The sequence below is a fragment of the Pleurodeles waltl genome, chromosome 9 (genome assembly GCF_031143425.1).
Source record: "Pleurodeles waltl isolate 20211129_DDA chromosome 9, aPleWal1.hap1.20221129, whole genome shotgun sequence".
Taxonomy (NCBI): Eukaryota; Metazoa; Chordata; class Amphibia; order Caudata; family Salamandridae; genus Pleurodeles; species Pleurodeles waltl.
In genome coordinates, this window is record NC_090448.1 from 755,887,672 (window position 1) to 755,915,510 (window position 27,839).

A 27,839-nucleotide genomic window follows, 5' to 3' on the forward strand; every position below is an offset into this window, starting at 1 on the left:
CAGGAAGAAGACAGACTGACACACAGGTCTGGGTGTTAGGCCTTCTTTACCACCCACTCGCACATACAGATCAATGCTTCCGGTTTTGGGCAAAGTGCATGTTGCTCAGTGAGGTCTGGTTTTGGTGGTGTCTAGACAGCCTGAGAGACACGCTCCAGGACATTTTGCTACTTTAATATGTCCATGGAATATTCATGACCTATTAAATTTCTGCACTAGCCTACGCATGACTTTATATGTGATAATATGCTGTGGCATCCTTAACAACCACAGAGAGGCAAGGTTACAAGGTTAGCCAGGAAAGGTATTCTACGTCATAGGGTCACTGAAATTATGTTATGTTCATCATTTTTAAATAACTATGGATTTGTCACAGTTGGTATCCAATCCATCATGTGCTACATAAAATGCAGATTTTAAAAGAAGAAGATGCTGGTACAAGCTCATATGGATCAAACGTTATTAAAAATGGAGTGTCACGTTTGTCCTTGCAGTGGAAGACCCTTTGCAAGGGTTGACTGGTTGCCTTTCAGTTGTTTTTGGCTGGATCTTATCTCATCTAGTGTTAACATTTGTAAACATGTCAAAATAATGAAGTAATGCTATCACAAAATGTGCCACATTATGCAGCATGATTTACCTTTATTTGCTGTAAAATTCAGACTAGAGAAGGGGTGGGTAGTGGTGGTAGAAAGGGGTCCACTTCCCACACTTTGAGCAAGCATAGTCAATAGTGCAAACATGGGGTGGGTTATGGTGCTATGCGGTAAGATGTTCCACTACCCAAGAGCATACGGTAGTGCTTCAAAGAAACACTAAACATGAAATTTAGCACAGAAGCCGCAGCACTCAAAACAATGTTCATAATAAAGATGTCCTCCAGTTGAGTTGGTTGTAGTGTATTCCTTTAATTAGTAGCCAGGGCATCAAAAGAGATCGGTTGAGCATTGATCCATAAATACAGCCAAGTAGTCAGTTGAGCATAGTTCCACGTACACAGCCAACATGTGTTTCGTCACAACAGGTGACTTTTTCACGGCTATGAGACAACACAGTAAGTAGGGAAGTAAGTAAGGTCATTCAACTAAGGTCGGACTACATTTCCTGCATAGATGTGGTCGACATAGATGTTAGACCTGACAGCCTTAGGGTAGTCACCCCTAACTTTTTGCCTGCCTCCCTCCTCGTTTTGGATACTGTTTTGCTGGTTTTTAGACTCTGCGCACTTTACCACTGCTAACCAGTGATAAAGTGTATATGCTCTCTCTCTGTAAACATGGTAACTTTGGATCATACCTGATTGCACTGTTTAATCTACTTATAAGTCCCCAGTCATGTGCACTCCAGGTGCCTAGGGCATATAGATTAAATGCTACTAGTGGACCTGCAGCACGGATTGTGCCACCCACTTAAGTAGCCCCTTTTCCTTGTCTCAGGCCTACCATTGCTAGGCCTGGGTGTGCAGTTTCACTGCCACCTCGACTTGGCATTTAAAAGTACTTGCCAAGCCTAGAACTCCCCTTTTTCTGCATATAAGTCACCCTTAATGTGTGCCCTGGGTATCCCCTAGAGCAGGGTGCTGTGTAGGTAAAAGGCAGGACATGTACCTGTGTAGTTATATGTCCTGGTAGTGTAAAACTCCTAAATTCGTTTTTGCACTACTGGGAGACCTGCTCCCTTCATAGGCTAACATTGGGGCTGCCCTCATACACTGTTGAAGTGGCAGCTGCTGATCTGAAAGGAGCAGGGAGGTCATATTTAGTATGGCCAGAATGGTAATACAAAATCCTACTGACTGGTGAAGTCGGATTTAATATTACTATTCTAGAAATGCCACTTTTAGAAAGTGAGCATTTCTTTGCACTTAAATCCTTCTGTGACTTACAATCCACGTCTGGCTAGGTTTAGTTGACAGCTCCTTGTGCATTCACTCAGACACACCCCAAACACAGGGTACTCAGCCTCACTTGCATACATCTGCATTTTGAATGGGTCTTCCTGGGCTGGGAGGGTGGAGGGCCTGCCCTCACACAAAGGACTGCTACACCCCCTACTGGGACCCTGGCAGACAGGATTGAACTGAAAGGGGACCTGGTGCACTTCTTAGCCTCTCTTTGAAGTCTCCCCCACTTCAAAGGCACATTTGGGTATAAAACAGGGCCTCTGCCCTACCTCATCAGACACTTGCTGGAGAAGAAACCGGAACCAGAAACTACATCCTGCCAAGAAGAACTGCCTGGCTGCTCAAAGGACTCACCTGTCTGCTTTCTACAAAGGACTGCTGTCTTGCTGTTGCCCTGCTGCCTTGCTGAACTCTTGTCTGGCTGTGAAAGTGCTCTCCAAGGGCTTGGATAGAGCTTGCCTCCTGTTCCTTGAAGTCTCAGGACCAAAAAGACTTCTTCCTTTCACTTGGACGCTCCGTGCGCCGAAAATTTCGACGCACAGCTTGTTTCGCGGCGAGAAAAACGCCGCACACCGACGCTGATCGACGCGACGCCCTCGGGACGATCGAGACTTCGACGCACAACCTCGCAAGGACAAAGCCGCTCGACTTTCCAGGAGAAATCGACGCGACGCCCACCGTGAGTGCGAAACTTTGACGCACGGCCTCGCAAGGACAACGCCGCCCGACTTCCAAGGAGAAATCGACGCGACGCCTGCCGTGAGACCAAACTTTCGACGCACGGCCTCGCAAGGACAACGCCGCCCGACTTCCAAGGAGAAATCGACGCGACGCCTACCGTGAGATCGAAACTTCGACGCGCAGCCCCGCAGAACGACGCGCAGCCGGAAAACAAGCAGGAGAATCCACGCACAGACCCGGGACATCTGGTAATCCCCGCGATCCACAAAAAGAGACTGTCTGCGCGCCGGAAAACGACGCCCGACTTCCCCGCGTGGAAAAGACCGACGCAAGTCTGTGTGTGCTGAGGAGAAATCGACGCACACACCCCTTTTTCCACGCATCTCTTCTCCTGTGGCCCTCTGAGGAGATTTTCCACCAGAAACCAGGTACTTTGTGCTTGAAAGACACTGTATTGCATTCTAAAGACTTAAGACACTTTATATCACTTCCCTGTGATATTTCTACAATTTTCCATTGCAACTTTATTCTTTTTGACCTACAATTATCCTGATAAATATTATATATTTTTCTAAACACTGTGTGGTGTAGTTTTGTGGTGCTATATGGTGGTATTGTATGATTTATTGCACAAATACTTTACACATTGCCTTCTAAGTTAAGCCTGACTGCTCGTGCCAAGCTACCAGAGGGTGGGCACAGGATAATCTTGCATAGTGTGTGACTTACCCTGACTAGAGTGAGGGCTTTTGCTTGGACAGGAGGTAACCTGACTGCCAACCAAAAACCCCATTTCTAACATTGGTGATCAGCGGTGAGGATAGGACTTGTATTTGTGCAGTGACATACAGTAGCTAAGTATCTCACTACCTACCCACAGTTGAAGGTCAACTTGGTTCTTATCTCTTTTTGAAAATCCGTTTTTTCCTGACAATTTTCAAAAACTAAATCCTCACTCAACATGTCTCTGACTGGGTCTCAGACAGGGGACTTTGACCTAGTCCAGTTGGATACATACACGGTCAAACAACTAAGAGGATTCTGCAGGGCATTGAGGGTACCCACCCAAGGGGCCTCCAGAAAGGAGGACTTTCAAGTGGCGCTGAGGGCCTGGGCAGAAGCCCATTTAGAGGATGATGAGGAAGGGGAGCCAGAAAATGGCCCCTCAGAAGGATTTTCACTATCTATGGATGGTGTTACCACTGCAATTGTGCACCCTTCCAGACCAGGGAGCAGTGTCTCCATGCAAAGCCTGACCGCAGAGGAAAGGAGAGAGGAAAGGGAGTTCCAATTGCAAATGGCAAAACTGAAAATTGAGGCGCAACAGGAGGAGAGGAGGGCAGAAAGAGAAGCCAAACAAGCTGAGGCTGAAAGAGCAGCCAAACAGATTGAAGCTGAAAGGACAGCCAAACAGATTCAAGCAGAAGCTGAAAGGGCAGCCAAACAAGCAGAAGCTGAAAGAGCAGCCAAACAAGTGGAAGCTGAAAGAGCTTTGGCTGAAAAGAAACTATTGTTGGCTCATGAACTGAGTCTCAAGGAGCTGGAGATCAAGGCAAGACAGTCTGAATCCAGCAATAATGGTGGCAGCATACAGACAGGACCTGCTGGAGAAAAGAAGGTTCGTATACCCAAAAATGTGGTGCCCAGTTTTGTGGTGGGAGATGACATAGATAAATGGTTAGCTGCTTATGAAGTTGCACTAAGGGCTCATGAGGTTCCTGAAGGGCAATGGGGGGTAGCTATGTGGGGTTATGTGCCGCCATTGGGGAGGGACACACTTCTCACATTGGATCCACCGGATCAAAACACATACCCACTCCAGAAAGCCACTTTACTTGCCAAGTTTGGGCTGACCCCTGAGGGATACCGTCAGAGGTTCAGGGACAGCACCAAACAAACCACACAAACATGGGTAGATTTCTTTGATTTCTCTAGTAAGGCACTGAATGGATGGGTGCGGGGCAACAAAGTAGCAGATTATAAAAGTTTATATGATTTGATCCTGAGAGAGCATATGCTTAATGTTACTTATACAGATTTGCGCCAGCACCTAGTGGATAGTAAGCTGACTGATCCCAGGAAGCTTGCTGAGGAGGCGGACCTCTGGGTTAGCACCAGAGTGTCCAAAAAGGTACCTGGGGGGGACTCCCACAAAGGTGGTCAGGGTTCCCAACAGAAGAAAGAGGGGGGAGATAAACTTACAGATAAGGAACTCTCTAAAGGCCCCCAAAAGAATTCCCAGGGAGGGGGTGGCAACCCTTCCTTTTCCAAATTTGGGAGAAAGCCAGGGACATTTGACAAGTCAGGAAAATCTAGCCCCAAATGCATGGAATGTTACCAATATGGTCACTACAAAGGCGATCCTCAGTGCCCCAAGAGGGCACCGTCCACTACCGGACAGGCACCTGGGTTGACTAGTGTAGCACTCGGGGGGGAGATGGACCCAACTAGCTTTGGGGAACAGGTAGAGATTTCCCTAGTGTCCCTGGGAGAAGGAGAAATGGTGCCCAAGGCCCACATGCCTAGAAATACTTCCAAGTACCGGCAGTGGGTCACCATTGATGGGCAGAGGGTGGAGGCTCTGCGTGACACAGGAGCCAGTATGACTACTATCAAGAGTCAGCTGGTGTCAGCAGAGCAGATAATGCCTAATACATTCCACCAGGTCAGAGTAGCTGACAATCGCGAGAGTCACCTACCGGTGGCTCTGGTTCCCTTTGAGTGGGGGGGGGTCTCTGGTACTCTGAAAGTAGCTGTGAGTCCTGCCATGCCTGTAGATTGTCTGTTAGGCAATGACCTTGAGCACACTGCTTGGAAAGAAGTGGAGCTCAGGTCTCACCTGGAGATGTTAGGGTTACCTGAGTGGGTCTGCATGACCACACGGTCCATGGCTGACCGAGAGGGAAGTCAAGGGCATCTGGAGCCTGGAACGATGGCCCAGAGAGCTGCCAGGAGGAGGGACCAGGGGTGCGGGAAACCGGCCCCCGATGTTCCCACAGTGGCTGACGGGGCTCCTGAGGAGGAGGCTTCCGAGCCAACTGGGGAAGACATCGCCGCCCTAGGTGACTTACCTGAGCTTGCTGGTTGGCAAGTTGAGGGTGGACCCACCAGGGAGGACTTCTGCAAGGCGCAGAAAGAATGTCCCACTCTAGAAGGTTTGAGGAAACAAGCCTCAAACCAGGCAGCCGGCGACGCCTCTGGCGATCACCACCTATATTGGGAGAATGATCTCCTTTACAGTGAGCCTAAGGTTCCGGGCTTTGGGGCAGCACGTGTGCTGGTGGTCCCCCAATGTTACCGAACCTTCCTACTGGGTCTGGCTCACGACATTCCCCTGGCAGGACATTTGGGGCAGGGCAAGACCTTTAACAGGCTTGTCACCCACTTTTATTGGCCCAAAATGAGGACACACTCAGACAAGTTCTGCAGATCCTGTCCTACCTGCCAGGCCAGTGGTAAAGCAGGAAAAAGGGTTAAAACCCCCCTGATTCCACTTCCTGTCGTTGGCACCCCCTTTGAAAGGGTGGGCATCGACATTGTTGGCCCCTTGGACCCCAAAACTGCCTTAGGCAACAGGTTCATCCTGGTTTTGGTGGACCATGCCACCCGTTACCCAGAGGCAATCCCTCTAAGGACAGTAACTGCACCGGTGGTGGCCAGAACCCTGATGGGGATATTTACCCGGGTGGGGTTCCCCAAGGAAATAGTGTCTGACAGAGGCACTAACTTCATGTCCGCATACATGAAGTCGCTGTGGGATGCGTGTGGTGTAACTTACAAGTTCACCACACCCTATCACCCCCAGACGAACGGTCTTGTGGAGAGATTCAACAAGACCCTGAAAGGCATGATTGGTGGCCTTCCTGAGGCCATGAGGCGTAAGTGGGACGTCCTCTTACCATGCCTTCTCTTTGCTTACAGAGAGGTCCCCCAGAGAGGGGTAGGGTTCAGTCCCTTTGAACTTCTCTATGGGTACCCTGTCAGGGGACCCTTAAGCATTGTCCAGGAGGGATTGGAGAAAGCTCCAAAGGCACCCCCTCAGGATGTGGTCAGCTATATGTTGGCCCTCCGCAACCAGATGACCCGCTTCTGGAAAGAAGCCCAAGATAACCTTGAGGCCAGTCAAGAGGTGATGAAACAATGGTATGACCAGAAGGCCACCCTGGTAGAGTTTCAACCTGGAGACAAAGTGTGGGTAATGGAGCCAGTAGAGCCCAGAGCTCTCCAGGACCGCTGGTCTGGCCCATTTGAAATAAAGGAGCGGAAAGGGGAGGCCACTTACCTAGTGGACCTCAAAACCCCTAGGAATCCCCTAAGGGTGCTCCATGTGAACCGACTATAAGCTCATTGTGAGAGGTCGGAGATCAACATGCTTCTGGTCACAGATGAAGGAACGGAAGAGGAGAGTGAACCTCTCCCCGACCTCCTCTCTGCCCAAGAAGGTGATGGGTCAGTAAGCGGGGTCATTCTGTCTGGCACCCTGACTCTAAATCAGAAAGGAGACTGTTATGAGCTGTTGGAGCAGTTCTCCCCCCTGTTCTCCCTTACTCCTGGGCTGACCCACCTCTGTGTTCATGATATTGACACCGGTGACAGTCTCCCTGTGAAAAACAAAATTTACAGGTTGTCGGATAAGGTGAAGGCCAGCATCAAGGAGGAGGTCTCCAAGATGTTGACTCTAGGGGTCATTGAGAAATCCAGTAGTCCCTGGGCCAGCCCAGTGGTATTGGTCCCTAAGGCTACTGCCCCAGGTGCGAAGCCAGAGCTCCGGTTCTGTGTGGACTACCGGGGTCTCAACTCAGTCACCCGGACTGATGCTCACCCCATCCCCCGAGCTGATGAGCTCGTGGACAGGCTAGGCGCTGCCAAGTTCCTGAGTACGTTTGATCTTACTTCAGGGTACTGGCAGATCGCCCTGACTGAGGGGGCTAAGGAAAGGTCCGCCTTTTCCACCCCTGACGGCCATTACCAGTTCCGAGTGATGCCGTTTGGATTAAAAAATGCCCCCGCTACCTTCCAACGGTTGGTTAACGGGGTCCTGGCTGGCAAGGATGCCTTCTGTGCAGCCTACCTGGATGACATAGCTGTCTACAGTTCCAGCTGGGAGGAACACCTGCTCCACCTCAAGGAGGTGCTTCAGGCCCTGCAACAGGCAGGCCTGACCATCAAGGCTAGTAAGTGCCAGATTGGGCAGGGTTCCGTGGTGTACTTGGGACACCTAGTAGGTGGTGGCAAGGTGCAGCCACTCCAGGCCAAGATCGAAACTATCAAGGCCTGGCAACCACCTCGAACCCAGACTGAGGTGAGAGCCTTTTTAGGCCTCACCGGATACTACCGCAGGTTTGTCAAGGGCTATGGTACCATTGTGTCCCCCTTGACAGAACTCACGTCCAAGAAGCAACCTAGGTTGGTGAACTGGACCGAGGCTTGTCAGAAAGCCTTTGACGCCCTAAAGGAAGCCATGTGCACGGCCCCCGTGCTCAAGGCCCCTGACTACTCCCAGGAATTTATCGTGCAGACAGACGCTTCAGAGCATGGCATAGGGGCAGTCCTAGCACAGCTAAATGAGGAGGGCCAAGATCAACCGGTAGTCTTTATTAGCAGAAGGCTATTACCACGGGAACAGAGGTGGAGTGCTATTGAGAGAGAAGCTTTTGCTGTGGTCTGGGCCCTGAAGAAGCTGAGGCCCTACCTGTTTGGGACTCACTTCCTAGTTCAGACAGACCACAGACCCCTCAGATGGCTCATGCAAATGAGGGGTGAGAATCCAAAACTTCTGAGGTGGTCCATTTCCCTACAGGGGATGGACTTTACGGTGGAACATCGCCCAGGGGTTGACCACGCCAATGCTGATGGTCTCTCCAGGTACTTCCGCCTTAGCGATGAGAGCTCCCAGGAGGTCGGGTAGCTCTCCCCACTTTCAGCTGGGGGGGACACATGTTAGACCTGACAGCCTTAGGGTAGTCACCCCTAACGTTTTGCCTGCCTCCCTCCTCGTTTTGGATACTGTTTTGCTGGTTTTTAGACTCTGCGCACTTTACCACTGCTAACCAGTGATAAAGTGTATATGCTCTCTCTCTGTAAACATGGTAACTTTGGATCATACCTGATTGAACTGTTTAATCTACTTATAAGTCCCCAGTCATGTGCACTCCAGGTGCCTAGGGCATATAGATTAAATGCTACTAGTGGACCTGCAGCACGGATTGTGCCACCCACTTAAGTAGCCCCTTTTCCTTGTCTCAGGCCTACCATTGCTAGGCCTGGGTGTGCAGTTTCACTGCCACCTCGACTTGGCATTTAAAAGTACTTGCCAAGCCTAGAACTCCCCTTTTTCTGCATATAAGTCACCCTTAATGTGTGCCCTGGGTATCCCCTAGAGCAGGGTGCTGTGTAGGTAAAAGGCAGGACATGTACCTGTGTAGTTATATGTCCTGGTAGTGTAAAACTCCTAAATTCGTTTTTGCACTACTGGGAGACCTGCTCCCTTCATAGGCTAACATTGGGGCTGCCCTCATACACTGTTGAAGTGGCAGCTGCTGATCTGAAAGGAGCAGGGAGGTCATATTTAGTATGGCCAGAATGGTAATACAAAATCCTACTGACTGGTGAAGTCGGATTTAATATTACTATTCTAGAAATGCCACTTTTAGAAAGTGAGCATTTCTTTGCACTTAAATCCTTCTGTGCCTTACAATCCACGTCTGGCTAGGTTTAGTTGACAGCTCCTTGTGCATTCACTCAGACACACCCCAAACACAGGGTACTCAGCCTCACTTGCATACATCTGCATTTTGAATGGGTCTTCCTGGGCTGGGAGGGTGGAGGGCCTGCCCTCACACAAAGGACTGCCACACCCCCTACTGGGACCCTGGCAGACAGGATTGAACTGAAAGGGGACCTGGTGCACTTCTTAGCCTCTCTTTGAAGTCTCCCCCACTTCAAAGGCACATTTGGGTATAAAACAGGGCCTCTGCCCTACCTCATCAGACACTTGCTGGAGAAGAAACCGGAACCAGAAACTACATCCTGCCAAGAAGAACTGCCTGGCTGCTCAAAGGACTCACCTGTCTGCTTTCTACAAAGGACTGCTGTCTTGCTGTTGCCCTGCTGCCTTGCTGAACTCTTGTCTGGCTGTGAAAGTGCTCTCCAAGGGCTTGGATAGAGCTTGCCTCCTGTTCCTTGAAGTCTCAGGACCAAAAAGACTTCTTCCTTTCACTTGGACGCTCCGTGCGCCGAAAATTTCGACGCACAGCTTGTTTCGCGGCGAGAAAAACGCCGCACACCGACGCTGATCGACGCGACGCCCTCGGGACGATCGAGACTTCGACGCACAACCTCGCAAGGACAAAGCCGCTCGACTTTCCAGGAGAAATCGACGCGACGCCCACCGTGAGTGCGAAACTTTGACGCACGGCCTCGCAAGGACAACGCCGCCCGACTTCCAAGGAGAAATCGACGCGACGCCTGCCGTGAGACCAAACTTTCGACGCACGGCCTCGCAAGGACAACGCCGCCCGACTTCCAAGGAGAAATCGACGCGACGCCTACCGTGAGATCGAAACTTCGACGCGCAGCCCCGCAGAACGACGCGCAGCCGGAAAACAAGCAGGAGAATCCACGCACAGACCCGGGACATCTGGTAATCCCCGCGATCCACAAAAAGAGACTGTCTGCGCGCCGGAAAACGACGCCCGACTTCCCCGCGTGGAAAAGACCGACGCAAGTCTGTGTGTGCTGAGGAGAAATCGACGCACACACCCCTTTTTCCACGCATCTCTTCTCCTGTGGCCCTCTGAGGAGATTTTCCACCAGAAACCAGGTACTTTGTGCTTGAAAGACACTGTATTGCATTCTAAAGACTTAAGACACTTTATATCACTTCCCTGTGATATTTCTACAATTTTCCATTGCAACTTTATTCTTTTTGACCTACAATTATCCTGATAAATATTATATATTTTTCTAAACACTGTGTGGTGTAGTTTTGTGGTGCTATATGGTGGTATTGTATGATTTATTGCACAAATACTTTACACATTGCCTTCTAAGTTAAGCCTGACTGCTCGTGCCAAGCTACCAGAGGGTGGGCACAGGATAATCTTGGATAGTGTGTGACTTACCCTGACTAGAGTGAGGGCTTTTGCTTGGACAGGAGGTAACCTGACTGCCAACCAAAAACCCCATTTCTAACAATAGACCAGGAACGAGACTTACCACGGTCTTGGTCAGCAGGGTTTACCCTTCATCCTGTTCATTTTACTATTGAATGACCTTACTTACTTACCTACTTACTGTGTCATCCCAAAAGTAAGAAAAATAAGAAAATGCAACACCCAGACAAGACTGCAAGAAACCAGGGGTGAATTCCTTGAGAGGAAGACCTGTGGAAGAAGGGGACCAAGTCCAGAAGTCACAGAAGAGTCCTGGGGGAGCAGGAGCTACTACCCACCCAGCTGTGGATGCAGGAGTTGGTCGACGAAGACTGTCAAGAATGCAGCCCTGGAGCAAGTGAAGAGTTCCTGGAGGATGCAGTCGATGTTCGACCTCGGATGGAGGATTACAGTCAGTCAGTGGCATGGAAAAGCCACCAAAAAGCCTTGATAAAGGCAGAAATCGCAGTGAAGCAAAAGTGGAGCTGCCAGGGACCAGCAAGGTACAGAAGGACTCAACCCACAGGGGAGTCCTAAAGGGACCCTCAGCAAGGCAGGGAGTACAAGGAAGAAGAGGCAGCCCCCACAAGAGACCCACTGGACGAGGAACCAGGAGTTGCAGAGGAGCCCACGCAGCACAACTGAATAAGGGTCCCACGACGCAGGAGAAGCACGCAGAGGACTGTGTGTTGCAGGGAGCAGGGAGGAGTGCTTGGGGCTGGTACACACAGAGCCTGAAGATTCCATGGAGGAGATGCAAACAAGCCTTGGTACCTGCAAGAGACGCTGTGCAAGGAGGTACTATCCTGCATAGGAAGGCAAGGGCTTACCTCCACCAAAGTTGGATAGCTGGCAGTGAGGACCAAGAGGGCTACTACAGACCACCACCTGTGATGCAGGATCCACACAGCTCAGAATGAGAGGAGATCCACGAGGCTGGTTGTCGTTGCAGTTGGTGCCTGCGGATGCAGGGGAGTGTTTCCTTCACCCAAAGGGAGATTCCTTCTTCCTTCTTCCTTCTAGTTCAGACTGAAGTCTTGTCACCCTCAGAGGATGCACAGCAAGGGAAAATGTTGCAGAAGCTAGAAGGAGCCGTGGAAACAATGCTGCAAGCAGAGTCTTCATAGTGGATGCAGACTGTCGGTTCCTGGAAGGTCCAGTCAGAGTTCCAATGGCTAGAAGTCGAAGTAGAGGTTGCCGAGGAGTCCTGCTGGAAACTTGCAAGCAGAATCTGAAGACCCACCCACAACAGAGACCCTAAATAGCCTTGAAAGGGGAATTGGTCACCTAGCCAGGTGACCACCTATCAGGAGGGGGCCCTGACATCACCTGCCTGACCTGGCACTCAATTGTTCCCAGAGGACCCTGCCAACCTTGGATTCAAGATGGCAGAACCTGGGAACCCTCTGGATCAGCTCTGGGCACCACCCCTGGGGTGGTGATGGACAGGGGAGTGGTCACTCCCCCTTTCCATTGTCCAGTTTCACACCTGAGCAGGGACTGGAGGTCCCTGAACCGGTGTTGACTAGTTTATGCACGGAGGCACCAAATGTGTCCTTCAAAGCATACCAGTGGCTTGGGGAGGCTACCACTCCCAAGCCATGTAACACCTATTTTCAAAGGGAGAGGAGGGGTAACACCTTTGTTCTGCCTTCCTGGGCTTGAGCTGTTCAAGCAGCAGGAGGGCAGAAACCTGTCTGAGGGGTGGCAGCAGCTTGGGCAGCCCAGAAAACCCCAGAAGGCTGGTAGGAACAATGCTGGGGGCCCTCTAAGGAGCTCCCAGAGTGCATGGAATTGTACTTCCAATACTGGCAACCGTATAGAGGTATGATTCCGATATGTTTGATACCAAACATGCCTAAGTTCGGAGTTACCATTATGTAGCAGGACATAGGTAGTGACCTATGACCAGTACACGCATATAATGGCATCCCCACACTCATGAAGTCCAGGAAAATTGAACTGGTGTTCGTGGGGGCACCTCTGCTAGTGCAGGGGTGCCCTCACACACACATACTTGCACCCTGCCCTCTGGGCTTGGAGGGCGTGGCATAGGGGTGACTTACAGTGACCTGGTGCAGTGACTTGTAATAAAAAGGTTACATGAACCCTTTCACACAGGCTGCAATGGCAGGCCTGTAGATACACTTTGAATGTGCTCCCCATGGGTGGCATACTGCATGCTGCAGCCCATGAGGATCCCCTGGCACCCCAATGCCCTGGGTACCTTGGTACCATACACTAGGGACTTATTTGGGGGCAGCAGCACGCCAAGTGTGGGGTGTGAGTAACCAAGTTATCAAGTTAGAAGGGAGAGAGAGCATAATCACTGTGGTCCTGGTTAGCAGGATCCCAGTGAACACAGTCAAACACACTGATAAACAGGCAAAAAGTGGGGGTAACCATGCTAAAAAGAGGCTACCTTCCTACACTTGTCCAGTCACTGAATTGATGTATGGAGTTTCGAGACATGGGTGCAAGGCTTGATGAATGCATTAGTAGTTGGATAGGTGATGTGTGGGTGAATGAGTTAATTCAAGAATGGATTACAATAAATAAATTTAGCTACATGGAACAAAGGGTCCAAGGGTGGGTGTTCTTGTTTTTATTTCAGGTTCCTCATTAAAATATCAGCCTCCCCAAAGACTAACAACACCCGCCGTTATAAAACATGCATAGCACAGATGTATTTAACACAGTGCACTAATTTAGTGCATCAGAGAATAATGACAAAGCATTAAGCTTTGGTATAAAATGGAAGAACTAAAGAAATTATCATATAGAAGACGCATTACACAATGTGATACCTGAAACGTTGCATCAGTCCCGGCTTCCACTTGACCATATTGTGTGATCCTCAGCAATTACTTTTTTTCACAGTGTTACCTTTTCCTTCATCATCACACGAGCACACATTTATAATTATCAGTTCAGGGTGTGCACTGAACAAAAATAAAATAATATAATGTTACTCTACTACATTTATATTAACACCTTAGGCCACAGATTGGGGGCAAAAGATAACTGGCTTCCCTCTAGGTTCGCTAATAGCATCCTTTTCAGGGCAGTGGCGGAGGGGTATCCGTGTTCCTAAGTTCATGACTGTAATCACTTTTAACAATAGTCACTCAATGAAATTGTATTATTTACTATACTAAAGTGAAATGGGTTTGCAATGGACACATTATAAAAAATACACTGTTTTGAACTTTTAGGTGTCTTAATCATGTGAATATCAGTGCTACTTGTGGCAATTCTACAGAATACAGGAATCAAATAAATGCAAAAACAAATAGTTTTGAAGTAAACAATGTCTGACTGGCATACTTTGAAAGCATTTGTTTTGCTTTGTTTGGAAAGCACTGAAAAGCTGCTTACTGGAAAATAGAGAGCCTGACCCAACAACAGAACTGGCCCCATCAGCAGTAAACGTGTCCCATATCATACCAGTCCGTCAGGAGAAAGCCTGGTGACCGGTATGGCCAGTCCAGCCATGGGCTGAAACATTGCCCATTCCCAGCTCTCAATGGATCACAATGCATGCATTGTAATTATGATTGAATTTATATAGTGCTTACTACCCCTGAAGAGGCATTGAGATGTGTTACTCTGGCCAACATGCTGTTCTGGAAGCCAAGATTATTGTTTGGTCTAGTGTTATTTGTTACTGTTGTTTTTTTATTAGTCTTGTACACTCAATCAAACCATTCCATGCATTCTCTTCAGTTTCTTTGTGGTAGATTAAAGTAAGGAGAGGTGTTCTCTTTGGTGGGTGGGAGGGCAGAAGTTTGATAGGGTTAAGAGATGAGCTAGAGGAGGTTCGGTGTTCAGTTCCAAACGTATGACTTTTATAATAGCAGAGGATATGATCTTTAAAATGAGTTGTTTGCAGATTGCTGAAATATTTTTAAAGAAATTAAGGCAAAAATGCAAGTGGCTAAGAGGAGTGTGTGCCTAGAGAGAAAAGGCGAGCAGAGGATTGAAAAAAAGAAGATGGCCATTTGAAGGAAAAAGAAGAGGTGACAGTCAGAATTGTTTTGTAAACAGATCAGTTTTTTTATCTTGATTTAATGAATAAAGAGGGCTTTTTTTGAGACAGCATGCAATTTGAGGGTGCAAGACTAGACAGAAGCAATGAGAACAACATTATTTGCATGTGAAGATTGTGCTAAATCCGGTACTTTTGATAGCCTCTAGATTCAGGTGAACAGTCTCTGTAATACTAGGTTATCTTTAGCCTACTGTTTCAGCAAGGAATTCTGACTGGTTCATGGGTTGGAAACTCAAAATAACAGCTGGGTGCAAACTCCAAAGGAGATTTAGCATATGCTGAATCAGATGTCTTCTCAAATGTTGGCTCACAGTATTAATTGTAAAGCAAAGTGAGATCCATTTTGGATGCCTGTGGTTTGATATGGCACAAGCTGGAGAGTGAGTACCTACATTCCTGTGGCTGGAGGGTGAGGATCCAGTCACTGAAATTCAATGAAGACGTTAGTAACAAGGGGATTAGAATTCCTGAAGTACTGCCCTTTCGTAGATGGCCTGGGCAAGCAGTGGAACTGCTGAGTCTATTGTGCAAGGTGAAGAGCAGGTTTTTAGATGAGGTCCAACCTTTTCTCCTACCTGATCACATTTTCAGTTGGGCGGATGTCAGCCAGTGCAACCTCACACCTCTTTGTTAGTGTTGTGAGGGTTCCAGGCAGTGAGGGGTATCACCACACAATGCCTGTGTCTGAAGAGCAGCCTGGATAGGACACTTGAAAGGAGAACCACCCCAAACCAGTTTTTCAGCAGTTTCAATTCTCAAGAGTAAGAAAAACAAATTCTTCCAGTGGGACGAGCAGTACCACAGCTCGCAAAAGGAAAGCTTTTGATAAACAAGAGAGCTATGTTTGCATTCGTGAGCCACAATCGCAACAGCAACACAAGGATCCAGATCCAGCGTGCTGTAATGGTGATTACGAATCACAAAACCCCTTTGTCACGGCATTTGCAAAGTGTTCGAAATTAGGTCTTTGACAAAGTCAGTTGTACTTAATTTGCTAAAGCCGGGTCTTTTGGGAATGAAGCTTCTGATGTTTTGCTTGGAATCCAAAAAGTAGTTGTTAACTCTAACACTTGCATATTCACAGCATCCGCCTTCTTTTGGAGTTCAAATCTTTGATAAAAGTACAAGGGTGCATGTTAACGTTTATTGGACCTTAGCTTTTCTACTTTTCTAATTATAGGCTATGGCTGTGTGCTTTTTTAATTAACTTTCCATTTCAAGTGAGAGAATGACTAAAGAGGTGTAAGATGTGTTGTCAAGGCAGGCCTATAGCCAGAGCTAAAATTAAATCGACTAGTTGGGAGAGAAATGTAATTATGGTTTCAATGCAATATCTTTTTTTCCATGGAGTGAAAGTTGCGTACAAAATAAACATATATTATATTCAAAGACGACCAGACTGTGGGGAGAGACCATCACCTCTGAAAAGGTAGGGAGGGCTGGGGAAGAGGCAAGTAAGTATCAGGGTGACAAGGCTGTACCAGAACTGAAAGAAACCAAAGTGTATGTAACACTAGAAAATGTTTTTCCGGTTTCTCCATATTCAAAAGGAGGTGTCCAATTCCCTTTCTGCATTCTGATTTACCATTATGCAATCACTATCAACACCTCAAATGTGTTGAACGTATTCATGCTTGCCCTGGTGTTATTCAGTAAGGCTATTCAGTTGCACTTGTTAAAATGTTTTAAAAAAATCTTAACTGCTATGTTTGCATAGTGTGGTGCATTTTGCAAAAGTGTTATGTGCCAGAACTTACTGTCAGTTTTTCTTCTTTTTCTGTGTTGTGTCCGGCCTATGCCTGATCCAGGTATGATGCCATGTGCCGCTGCTGGCAGGAGTGTCCAGAGCACCGCCCCCCCTTTTCTGCGCTTCATGGAGCCCTCCAAAATCTTGAAACCTCCCTGCCATTGGGTGTCGTGGGCGGCTGCGATGACAACAGCCTGTACATTAATGGCAGCCTCTTGCAGTTGGGGGCCTGTGGATCCACAGAAGCATCTGATGATGGCGGCCGCCAAGTTAATGTTTATTTCCCAGCGCCGACGTGATGACATCAACCACCTTATTCCTGAAGTGATGAGCAATGTGACTGACATCTCTGAGGACATAGTTCCAAATGCCAAATCAAGCTGCCTCATTTTCTGCTTTTACTAATATCGTTTTATATGTGGAATAATGCTCCAATGAAGGATGTGCACTAGAAAGCCTTTGAATTAGGAGTCCGTACTCCAATAGTGTAGATTGAGAAAAGACGTAAAGTCTGCATACTTACTACATTGAACAGTACGGCCTAAGCAACACTGCAAGCTCCCCTACATACACACAACAGGCACAGACCAGGCAACAGCAGAGCTACCTTTCTTTATCCGGAACAGGTACAGCACAGGCAAAAGCAGTGCAAGCTTCTCTCACATAAAAAATGGATCAGCACCGGGAGACACAGTGCACACTTTCCTGACACACACACCAGGCAGAGCACAGGCCTCAGAGAGCTCAGACAAACTGGCAGAAGATGACCCTCAGCAGTGTAAACTTTCCTTACACCCAGAAAAGACAAAGCATGGAGAAGAGCTGGGCAAGCTTTCACCACAGTCACGTGGAACACATCTGGAGCAGCAGTGCAAGCTTCTTTCATAGACAGAGATAGTACATGGCAGGCACTGCAATGAAGGCTTCCACCACAGATACACAACATACCCACCAGTGCAAGCTCTTGTGCACTAGTGCGTTATATCACAGGCACCTATGTCTCCAACGAAAAAAGAACACTAGTGACATCCAGCTTTCGCATCAAGTGTGCAAGCCTTCACCATGATCACACAGAGCAAGTGTACGCAAGCAGCAGCATCAGAAGTGCAACCATCTCTTGTATAAAAATGATGCTGCACAGGCAGAAGCAATACAAACTTCCCTCACGATACAGCAGTGCAAGCGTCTTCCATACCCAGAAATGGTGCAGTAATGCACGTGATTTACTCACAGCACACACAGAGCATGCGTAGCAGTGACCGTGACTTCCTCACACTTACAAGCGACAGCATGAACCTCAGCAGTGCAAGCCTCCCTAACAGAAAGAACCAGTTAGAAACGGACAGTAGCTTAGCAAGCTTTCGCGCAGAAGGCGTTTTGCGCGCTCAGCGATAGAAGGGCAAGCTGTCACCGAACTCACACATGTCACAGAGAGGAGGGGCAGCACTGCAGGCTTCTCTCTCCTACTATGTATGGGAAGATCTGCAAACTTCATGGTGCATTTAGCCGAGACCTCTAGTTCCCACCCAAGTAGCCCTATTGAGTGCCTCACTACCTCTCTGCAGAAGCCAGTAAGATCTCTCTGTGGGTTAAGTTTTCACTAGTGAGATCCTTGTGTGATCTGCAGGGCACAGGCTTAAACCGCTTCAGTCAAATCAAACTTTCATCCTCTCGACATCTATAAACTAAGTGTATTTTTGATTGAGTAATAATAATTGTATACAATATTCTATGTAAGGTGCTTTGGATAAAAAGATTGCATAAATAATAGAATATTGTGATCAAACCAGCACGACACCGGTTGAGTCAAGGGTGAGAAGGTGTTGGCAGCTCACTAACATGCAGCCTCTAAGCACGACAGATACAAAGGTCTCTGGGATTACTTGAAATGCGATGTTAGTACATTTAACACTTTCAAAGTATTTGTAAGTACGGAAGAGATTAAAGAAAGAATAGCGTTGGAATAATGAAGTTGCAAGTTTTGGTGTCTTTTGTACTTTCTCCAAGGACCTGAGACAGACTGGAGACGGGGCATGAATGTCTCTGTTGGTCTGCATGGCTGGCAATCCTCGCAGACCATTGTTTGCCGTAGATTATTTTCCACCTAGTTTTCCAACTTTTTTATATATGCGATTTGGTCTTTATATATTGGAAGTTATGATAAACTCTCTCTCTTATCTCAAGCTTCTGCGTGCTTTATCAACGCTTAAAGTGACTGAAATCACATTTGGAATCGTTGTATCCATGGATCAAGGGGAGACAGGACGAATCTGGAGTTGTGTTAATATGCCTTGGTAAACTATATGAAACCACAAAACATGTTGACTATGGCATCGCCACATATGTACCAAGAGAAACAAATACAACCTAGATAAAACTGCTTATCTCAGAACCTCATTTTGAGTGTTTCGGTGTGCCCCCGGTTGCTTTCCATTACTACTCATGGCGATTTGTTGAACAGCTCACCTCAAATCATGTCATTTGAAGCTGGAGGCACAGCAGCTTTACTCGAATGGCTGTACCAACTGTACCCTACAGTGGTAGCTTCGCCTTGGCACTTGATGTGCAGTCAGGGGCAGCAGTGTTTGCAGCAGGCCATTTCTTCTTCTTCCTCAGGCACCCATCACCTTCAGCAGTTCCTCTGGTCCTTCCTGAGTGGCCCCAGGCTTTGGAAGATCAGTGGAAGTTGTGGTCCAGACTAGCATTGATTTTAAGTTGTTCACTGAAGAACACCTATTTTCGAAGTTCAGAATGTTACCGAACACTGGACCCAGAGGGTGAATATGTTTCCAAAGTCCAGAGCAATAGAGCGGTCACTGTCCGAATATGGGAGTGATTTAAGTCAGTCTGTGCTCTGTGGAGAGTCAAGCTTAGCCAAAGTTGGCGCATTTAACCAACAAATGAAGTGGGTTCTAGCGCAGGCTTCTTTCCTTAAGGAGTAAGGGAGGTAAAGAAGAGAACAATAGGTGGGCAGTGGGTTACTGACAGCAATGCTAAATTTGTAGTAAAAAAAATAAACAAGTGGAATATTCCAAAGTTTTCCAAGGAGCTGAACACTGGCCCTGCTGAATGCTGTGTTTTGCTTGGGGTAGTCTTGATTCCAGCTCATGCTGCTTGCTACTGGGGCAGCGCCAACAACACGAACTTCAGAAATACTTTACACTGCCCTCGCCACCTTAGGGGAATGAATCTTGGAAGTGGCATATAGAAAAAATATGGCTGCCATACAAGACATTAATAGTCATGCATTTTATTTCTATAGGAGTCAATGATGAGACTTTAAAGTAGTTTAAAATGTTTTTTTAGAATAATTGTAATGGTTTTATTGATTAATTTATAAGTTTTCATAACATTGCATAAAGTGGGTGCTGAAATCTGTCCCTACTCTAATCGCTTCAGTCTAGTCAGCAAATGATTTCAATACTCTTAAAGAATACAGTTACAGTTTTTGTAAGAATTGTCTAGCCGGCTGCAGAAAGTCTGAGAAAAATACTGTTGCTCAAGCAAGTCGCAAAAGTAATTTGTTATGCTATTTTCCTCTCACTCTGCCTCACAGACTATCAGCTCATAAACTTCTGACTATCACAGCTGCTAAGTTCAGCCCGGTCGGACCCACCAGCACACCTTCTTTCCCTCTATTGCTTCGAAGTCTAGGAACTCTTGCGCGCTCATTTTCTAGAGACACTTTTATAATGCAATCCTTCCAGTAAATAAAACTTTTTACACAATGTTTCATAAATTGTAGCACAATCTTTTGGGAAAGTAGGAAATCAACACGTTGTAACTTTTTCTCAAAGCATAACATCTCGAATTGAATACTAGAGTGGTAACATGGGCTGTTGTTCCTATGCATGGTTTGCTTCTGTAAAATAAAACTTATATGAACTTTTGGTCGTCATATCCAATGCAGGTCAGTGAGCCCCCTATGTTAGGAAAGACGTTTTCTGTCACACATATCCCATGCAAAGATTAGAACAGAAACATTTATTAAGTTTGGAAAAATGTGTTAACATTAGCAGTCAGGCAACATAGGTCATGCGGAGTTTAAAACAAGTGCATGATTTGAAAAAGGCAGCTTATGATTAGGCCTAGCTTCACTCATTCGGGTTAATAGAACACTTCATTTTGTTTTTAATGAAAGCTTTCACACTACCACCACCCCATACTACCTGCTTTTTGGTGCCAATTGAACTAGAGTCAGCTTATTTTTTCAATCTGTCTACTAGGAGTGTGTATGTAGTAACAAAACCCCAGAATTTCTCTTGGTGCCCTGCTGTCAGCTCTGAGTGTGTGGTCTTGATTCCATCTCATACCTCTGTACTGTTTCTGTCTCTTTATCTAACACTTGCAGGTTCTTTTTAATCCCAGCTTTCTCTTTTTTATCAGTTCATTTTTTCCTTTCTCTTCTTCCTTCTTTCTCCCTTTTCTGCCTTTCATTGTCTTGCTCCGGGTCAAACTTGGATGATAAAAGATAAGTCTTGGCCCCCCAAACCACCCAACAATACAATCACTGTGTATTAGCCATCACTGGCCAAATATCTATCAAATGCATAAGGGGCTTCCTGGCAAAGAGTTGTTGCTGGGCAGTGGAGAGTCCTAGTTGGAGATTCCAGCCAGCCCTGCATCAGCCCTCTTCTCACACTTCGAGGATTTCAGTTATAGAGACCAAATAGATTTTTGCATCAGAGGACCTGTATGCACCTCTGCAAGCTGAACGCCCGAGGCCCTCACTGTAGAATCGACTGTAATAAACTGCTAGTCTGATTTTTAATTGTGAGTGAAATTATTATACATGAAATGGATGAATTAAAACTTTTTCTGACTTAAACTGCACTTTCCAAATATAGTCTAAATTAAAGGTGTACTGTAAATATGCTACTTTTTAGTTTGCTAAAGTGTGCTAGTTTTGACCTTCTATATGCACATTGTGGCCAATATTTATCAACCCTTTGTGTTGTCCTTGCATCACGCATAGAGCCTGAAGGACAACGCAAATGTTTCATTAATATTTACAGAGTCACACAAGGTGTAATTTGCACTTGCACTGCCTTGCTCGGCTTTGGAAAGAAATATAACACGATGCAGCATTACGTTACATTTCAAGCTGATCCACATTCCATGGGTGGGGCTTGTGTGGTGCCACACATCCATTGAATGTGGCACATTCCCAAATGTACTAAAGCTAGTAAACCTGGGAAAGCATCAAACTGCTATGCCTTCCGCAGTGAGGTGTAAGTATCTTTAGTTCTCTTCGTTACTTCCTCCTACTTTGTGTGATGCCTTTCACATCACACATAGAAAGAGGAAAATACCTCTAAGGATTGTTTTGTGCAGTAGGGTGTACCCTCCTGCACAAAAACAATCCTGCCCATAATGCAGGCACCTTTCCGCTATGGTGCAATGGTGACTGTAGTGACACTAGGCAGCAGACAATGCACCAGCAGAAGTAGAGAGCAGAAATGCTCTATGTCTTTGTAAATATATATAATTTCTGCTCTCTTCCTTTCACGCAATAGAGCTCAAGTTAATTTGCTTGCTACTCTGTATTGCATGAAAGGTTAGTAAATGTGCCCCCGTGGGTTTTTTACTAAAGTATGACCAGATTTTGCCACCTTCCTTTTTTTACTGGTTGCGTGGGTTAGTTGGTGGGAAGGAAATCTATTGTGTGTCCATACTTAAAGTTATAAACATTTTCTCCAGTACACTGTGTAAAATTCTTCTCCTAAAATGTTATCAGATTGTATTTCAGTTGCCTACTGGCTATCAGGTGACAAATCAGTCCAAAACATTGCAGTAATATTAACAAGCATTAACAGAGGTCATAGGTCTAGTGCTAGCTGCCATACTTTTAAGGTTGTCAAAGCCTGTTTTCTTGTGCCATGATTTTTGCAATTTTTTTTGTTAGGAAAACTGCTGTGCCTTTGTCAATTAAAAAAAAACATTGACTCAAAGTAAAAATAATTTGATCCAAAAAAAGCACACATTGCATTACATACCCTGACACTAAAGGGAACTAATTTGTGTGTGGGTGTGCCCCTTGTGAAAGAGCGGAACACTGATACTACCAGCAAAGCTAGCCAGTGGCTGAAGTGGGCTTTCCTATTGCCCCATGCTGTATGGCATCGAGGAAAAGTGTGAATGATGCAATACCTGACTGTTAGAAATGGGGTTTCTGGTTGGCTAGGATATGCACCTAAGCCAGACAGACCCTACCATTCTAATCAGGGTAAGGGAGCTACACACCCAAGATAACTTATGCTCACTCCCTTGGTAGCTTATCAAGAGCAGTGAGGCTGATGTCAGAGGCAATGTGTAAAACCTTTGCACAACACACAACCTTCCAGTGACATAATTAATACACCACTAAAGAGACTCCATACAATATTATGTACAAATATAAAAAATATTATTCATAAACCACTGAACAAATCTCATAAAAACAGTGATTACGTTGCCAACTAGGCAATTGTCAAACATCACACTGAGTGCAATAAAATAAGTATTTCTATGTTGTGCATCATTAAAACCCCATTACTGTGCACAATATACAGTCACCTCATATTTCCCTGCTATCCTGACAATGCAAGGCATCAGGGACATATCACCATGAGGGCATATAATGCAGCATGTAATGAATAAAGCCCTTGGATCACTAATACTGTACACCATAAGCACATCAGTAACAGTATGACCATAACTCCAGATACATCTGCCCCCCACTAGCAGGGTTACAGTAATTCTTGTCCACCCCATAGGGAACATAAACAGCTGTGTACCTGCTATAGAAAATATGGTAATCCCAGTTCCTTCAGATCGGTTCTTATTTGAGGCCCTTCATAGAAGTTCTGCCCGGCAACACTTTCTCGGATCCAACACCCCAACTATGTCTCAGAACTCGAGCACACACTGTAAAGGGTAGCGGGGGAGACCTTACTCGGTCCCCCGTGTACAAGACGGTAAGGGGGCAGCTGCACGCCTCCTCTCGGCAGCACACCCACTAAATTATGTCGGCAGCCCTCACGCCTTCCTCGGCAGTGGAGCTGGCTCCTTAGCTCGTGCTCACACTGTGGCTCGGGTCGCGGCTGTGAATAACACCTGAGAGGAGCGCCGCATTCCTCGCTGCCTCAGCTTCCAAAGTGAATGCCTGCTAATGCCCCTGGGCACTAAGTAGTCCGTGCTTCGTCCATGCGTCCCCGGGCACTACCGGCGGTCACCGCCGAACTCCTCCTGCTCCCCAGCCCTCCTGAATGAGGGAACAGCGCGGCACTCTGTATCTGTGTTAAAAGGGACACGCAGCCACGGGAACAACAGGAGCGCTCACCACGCACTCCCTGCAGATCGATAATAGAGATCACCTTGCAGTACTTCTCCATGACCCAGGCGAGGCAGCAGAACACTGAAATACTCACCACACATTTCTCCCTTGGCACAGCGCTCACCTCACGCTGGGTGTAGAACTCACAGCAAAACAGGGAAGGGAACACACCACCCGTCCCAGGAGAACAACTGGGGAGCACAAAGATGCAGGGGACAGCAGGCCGGCACATTAAGGTCCTTAAGAAGAGTGGCAATCCTTCTAGCCTAGCAGGCCACAGGTCAGGACAACAAGCATGTCAGTCCAATGGCAGTTCGTCCTGGCAGCATAACTGTTTCTTCTGGCAGTGTGGAGGCTGTAGAGCCAGCAGCGTCTGGTTACAAGTCCAAACAGTGTCTAAAAAAGATGGGGCCACAGCCCCTGTACTTATACTCAAACGTCCTTTGATCTAAAGGTCAAAAAGGCCCTTAGAAGTGCACAACACCCTCTTTCAACCCCAGCCCTGGCTCCAGAGATCAGGAGGGAGTAAAGAAGCCCTTGGTGTGAAGACAGGACGCAGCCTATACAAATGTAAGTGCGCCCCGCCTCTCTCTCTCCCAGCCCAGGAAGACCATTCAGTATGTAGATGTAATCCTGTTACACCTCCACACTCCCTGCGTGATGGCTGTCTGGAAAGTATACACAAAGCCCAGCTGTCCCTCTACCCTAGACGTGGATTGGAGTCCGGCTGCAAAGCACAAGAGTCATAAGCACAGTGAAATGCCCACTTTCTAAAACTGCAAAAACAACAGATGATGGATGGAATGCAGAAAAAAAAAAAACATTCACCCCCAGTCACAGATCTGGGTTTAATCCATCAGTTTTTTGCCTGCCATGCCATTCCAGTTTGGACCCAGCCATATGCAAATCAGTCTCGGCCCTGTTCCCCATGGGAACAGTCCAGCCCGAACTGCCAGGCCAGGTCCTCCCTGTGAGAAAGTAGCCTCTTTCTAGCCTTGTTACCCCCACTTTTGGCCTGTTTGTGAGTATATGTCAGGGTGTTTTCACTGTCTCACTGGGATCCTGCTAGCCAGGGCCCAGTGCTCATAGTGAAAACCCTATGTTTTCAGTATGTTTGTTATGTGTCACTGGGACCCTGCTAGCCAGGACCCCAGTGCTCATAAGTTTGTGGCCTATATGTATGTGTTCCCTGTGTGATGCCTAACTGTCTCACTGAGGCTCTGCTAACCAGAACCTCAGTGGTTATGATCTCTCTTTACAAATTGTCACTAACAGGCTAGTGACCAATTTTACCAATTCACATTGGCATACTGGAACACCCTTATAATTCCCTAGTATATGGTACTGAGGTACCCAGGGTATTGGGGTTCCAGGAGATCCCTATGGGCTGCAGCATTTCTTTTGCCACCCATAGGGAGCTCTGACAATTCTTACACAGGCCTGCCACTGCAGCCTGAGTGAAATAACGTCCACGTTATTTCACAGCCATTTACCACTGCACTTAAGTAAATTATAAGTCACCTATATGTCTAACCTTTATCTGGTAAAGGTTGGGTGCTAAGTTACTTAGTGTGTGGGCACCCTGGCACTAGCCAAGATGCCCCCACATTGTTCAGGGCAAATTCCCCCGGACTTTGTGAGTGCGGGGACACCATTACACGCGTGCACTATACATGGGTCACTACCTATGTATAGCGTCACAATGGTAACTCCGAACATGGCCATGTAACATGTCTAAGATCATGGAATTGTCACCCCAATGCCATTCTGGCATTGGGGAGACAATTCCATGATCCCCCGAGTCTCTAGCACAGACCAGGGTACTGCCAAACTACCTTTCCCGGGGTTTCACTGCAGCTGCTGCTGCTGCCAACCCCTCAGACAGGTTTCTGCCCTCCTGGGGTCCAGCCAGGCTTGGCCCAGGAAGGCAGAACAAAGGACTTCCTCAGAGAGAGGGTGTTACACCCTCTCCCTTTGGAAAAAGGTGTCAGGGCTGGGGAGGAGTAGCCTCCCCCAGCCTCTGGAAATGCTTTGATGGGCACAGATGGAGCCCATCTCTGCATAAGCCAGTCTACACCGGTTCAGGGATCCCCCAGCCCTGCTCTGGCGCGAAACTGGACAAAGGAAAGGGGAGTGACCACTCCCCTGACCTGCACCTCCCCTGTGAGGTGCCCAGAGCTCCTCCAGTGTGCTCCAGACCTCTGCCATCTTGGAAACAGAGGTGCTGCTGGCACACTGGACTGCTCTGAGTGGCCAGTGCCAGCAGGTGACGTCAGAGACTCCTTCTGATAGGCTCTTACCTGTCTTGCTAGCCTATCCTCCTGCCTAAGTAGCCAAACCTCCTTTTCTGGCTATTTAGGGTCTCTGCTTTGGGGAATACTTTAGATAACGAATTCAAGAGCTCATCAGAGTTCCTCTGCATCTCTCTCTTCACCTTCTGCCACGGAATCGACCGCTGACTGCTCAGGACTCCTGCAAAACTGCAACAAAGTAGCAAAGACGACTACTGCAACCTTGTATCGCTGATCCTGCCGCCTTCTCGACTGTTTTCCTGGTGGTGCATGCTGTGGGGGTAGTCTGCCTCCTCTCTGCACTAGAAGCTCCGAAGAAATCTCCCGTGGGTCGACGGAATCTTCCCCCTGCAACCGCAGGCAACAAAAGACTGCATCACCGGTTCTCTGGGTCCCCTCTCAGCATGACAAGCGTGGTCCCTGGAACTCAGCAACTCTCTCCAAGTGACTCCCACAGTCCAGTGACTCTTCAGTCCAAGTTTGGTGGAGGTAAGTCCTTGCCTCCCCACGCTAGACTGCATTGCTGGGTACTGCGTGATTTGCAGCTGCTCCGGCTCCTGTGCACTCTTCCAGGATTTCCTTTGTGCACAGCCAAGCCTGGGTCCCCGACACTCTAACCTGCAGTGCACGACCTCCTGAGTTGTCCTCCGGCGTCGTGGGACCTTCTTTTGTGACTTCGGGTGAGCTCCGGTTCACTCCTCTTAGTAGTGCCTGTTCCGGCACTTCTGCGGGAGCTGCCTGCTTCTAAGAGGGCTCCTTGTCTTGCTGGGTGCCCCCTCTGTCTCCTCACGCAATTGGCTACATCCTGGTCCCTCCTGGGCCACAGCAGCATCCAAAAACCCTAACTGCGACCCTTGCTGCTAGCAAGGCTTGTTTGCGGTCTTTCTGCGTGGGAACACCTCTGCAAGCTTCTTCACGACGTGGGACATCCATCCTCCAAAGGGGAAGTTCCTAGTCCTCTTCGTTCTTGCAGAATCCACAGCTTCTGCCATACAGTGGCAGCTTCTTTGCACTCTCAGCTGGCATTTCTTGGGCATCTGCCCACTCACGACTTGAGTGTGACTCTTGGACTTGGTCCCCTTGTTCCACAGGTACTCTCGTCTGGAAATCCACCGTTGTTGCATTGCTGGTGTTGGTCTTCCTTGCAGAATTCCCCTATCACGACTTCTATGCTCTCTGGGGAACTTAGGTGCACTTTATACCTACTTTTCAGGGTCTTGGGGTGGGCTATTTTTCTAACCCTCGCTGTTTTCTTACAGTCCCAGCGACCCTCTACAAGCTCACATAGGTTTGGGGTCCATTCGTGGTTCGCATTCCACTTTTGGAGTATATGGTTTGTGTTGCCCCTATACCTATGTGCTCTCATTGCAATCTATTGTGACTGTACATTGCTTGCATTGATTTCTATTGCTATTACTGCATATTTTTGGTATTGTGTACATATATCTTGTGTATATTTGCTATCCTCATACTGAGGGTACTCACTGAGATACTTTTGGCAAATTGTCATAAAAATAAAGTACCTTTATTTTTAGTATATCTGTGTATTGTGTTTTCTTATGATATTGTGCATATGACACCAGTGGTATAGTGGGAACTTTGCATGTCTCCTAGTTCAGCCTAAGCTGCTCTGCTAAGCTACCTTTTCTATCAGCCTAAGCTGCTAGACACCTCTTCTACACAAATAAGGGATAACTG

The 27,839-nt window shown here is 47.4% G+C and overlaps 1 protein-coding gene across 1 annotated transcript in view; it reads left to right on the forward strand.

Moving 5' to 3' along the window:
- LOC138259928 (ephrin type-A receptor 4-like) overlaps positions 1-18,718 on the forward strand; it is a 204,999-nt gene extending 186,281 nt beyond the window's left edge. Inside the window, exon 14 of the mRNA XM_069207916.1 lies at positions 16,597-18,718. Coding sequence (XP_069064017.1) covers positions 16,597-16,834 — 238 coding nt within the window. The 3' untranslated portion in view covers positions 16,835-18,718. The remainder of the gene's footprint in view (positions 1-16,596) is intronic.
- Positions 18,719-27,839: the final 9,121 nt, after the last annotated feature.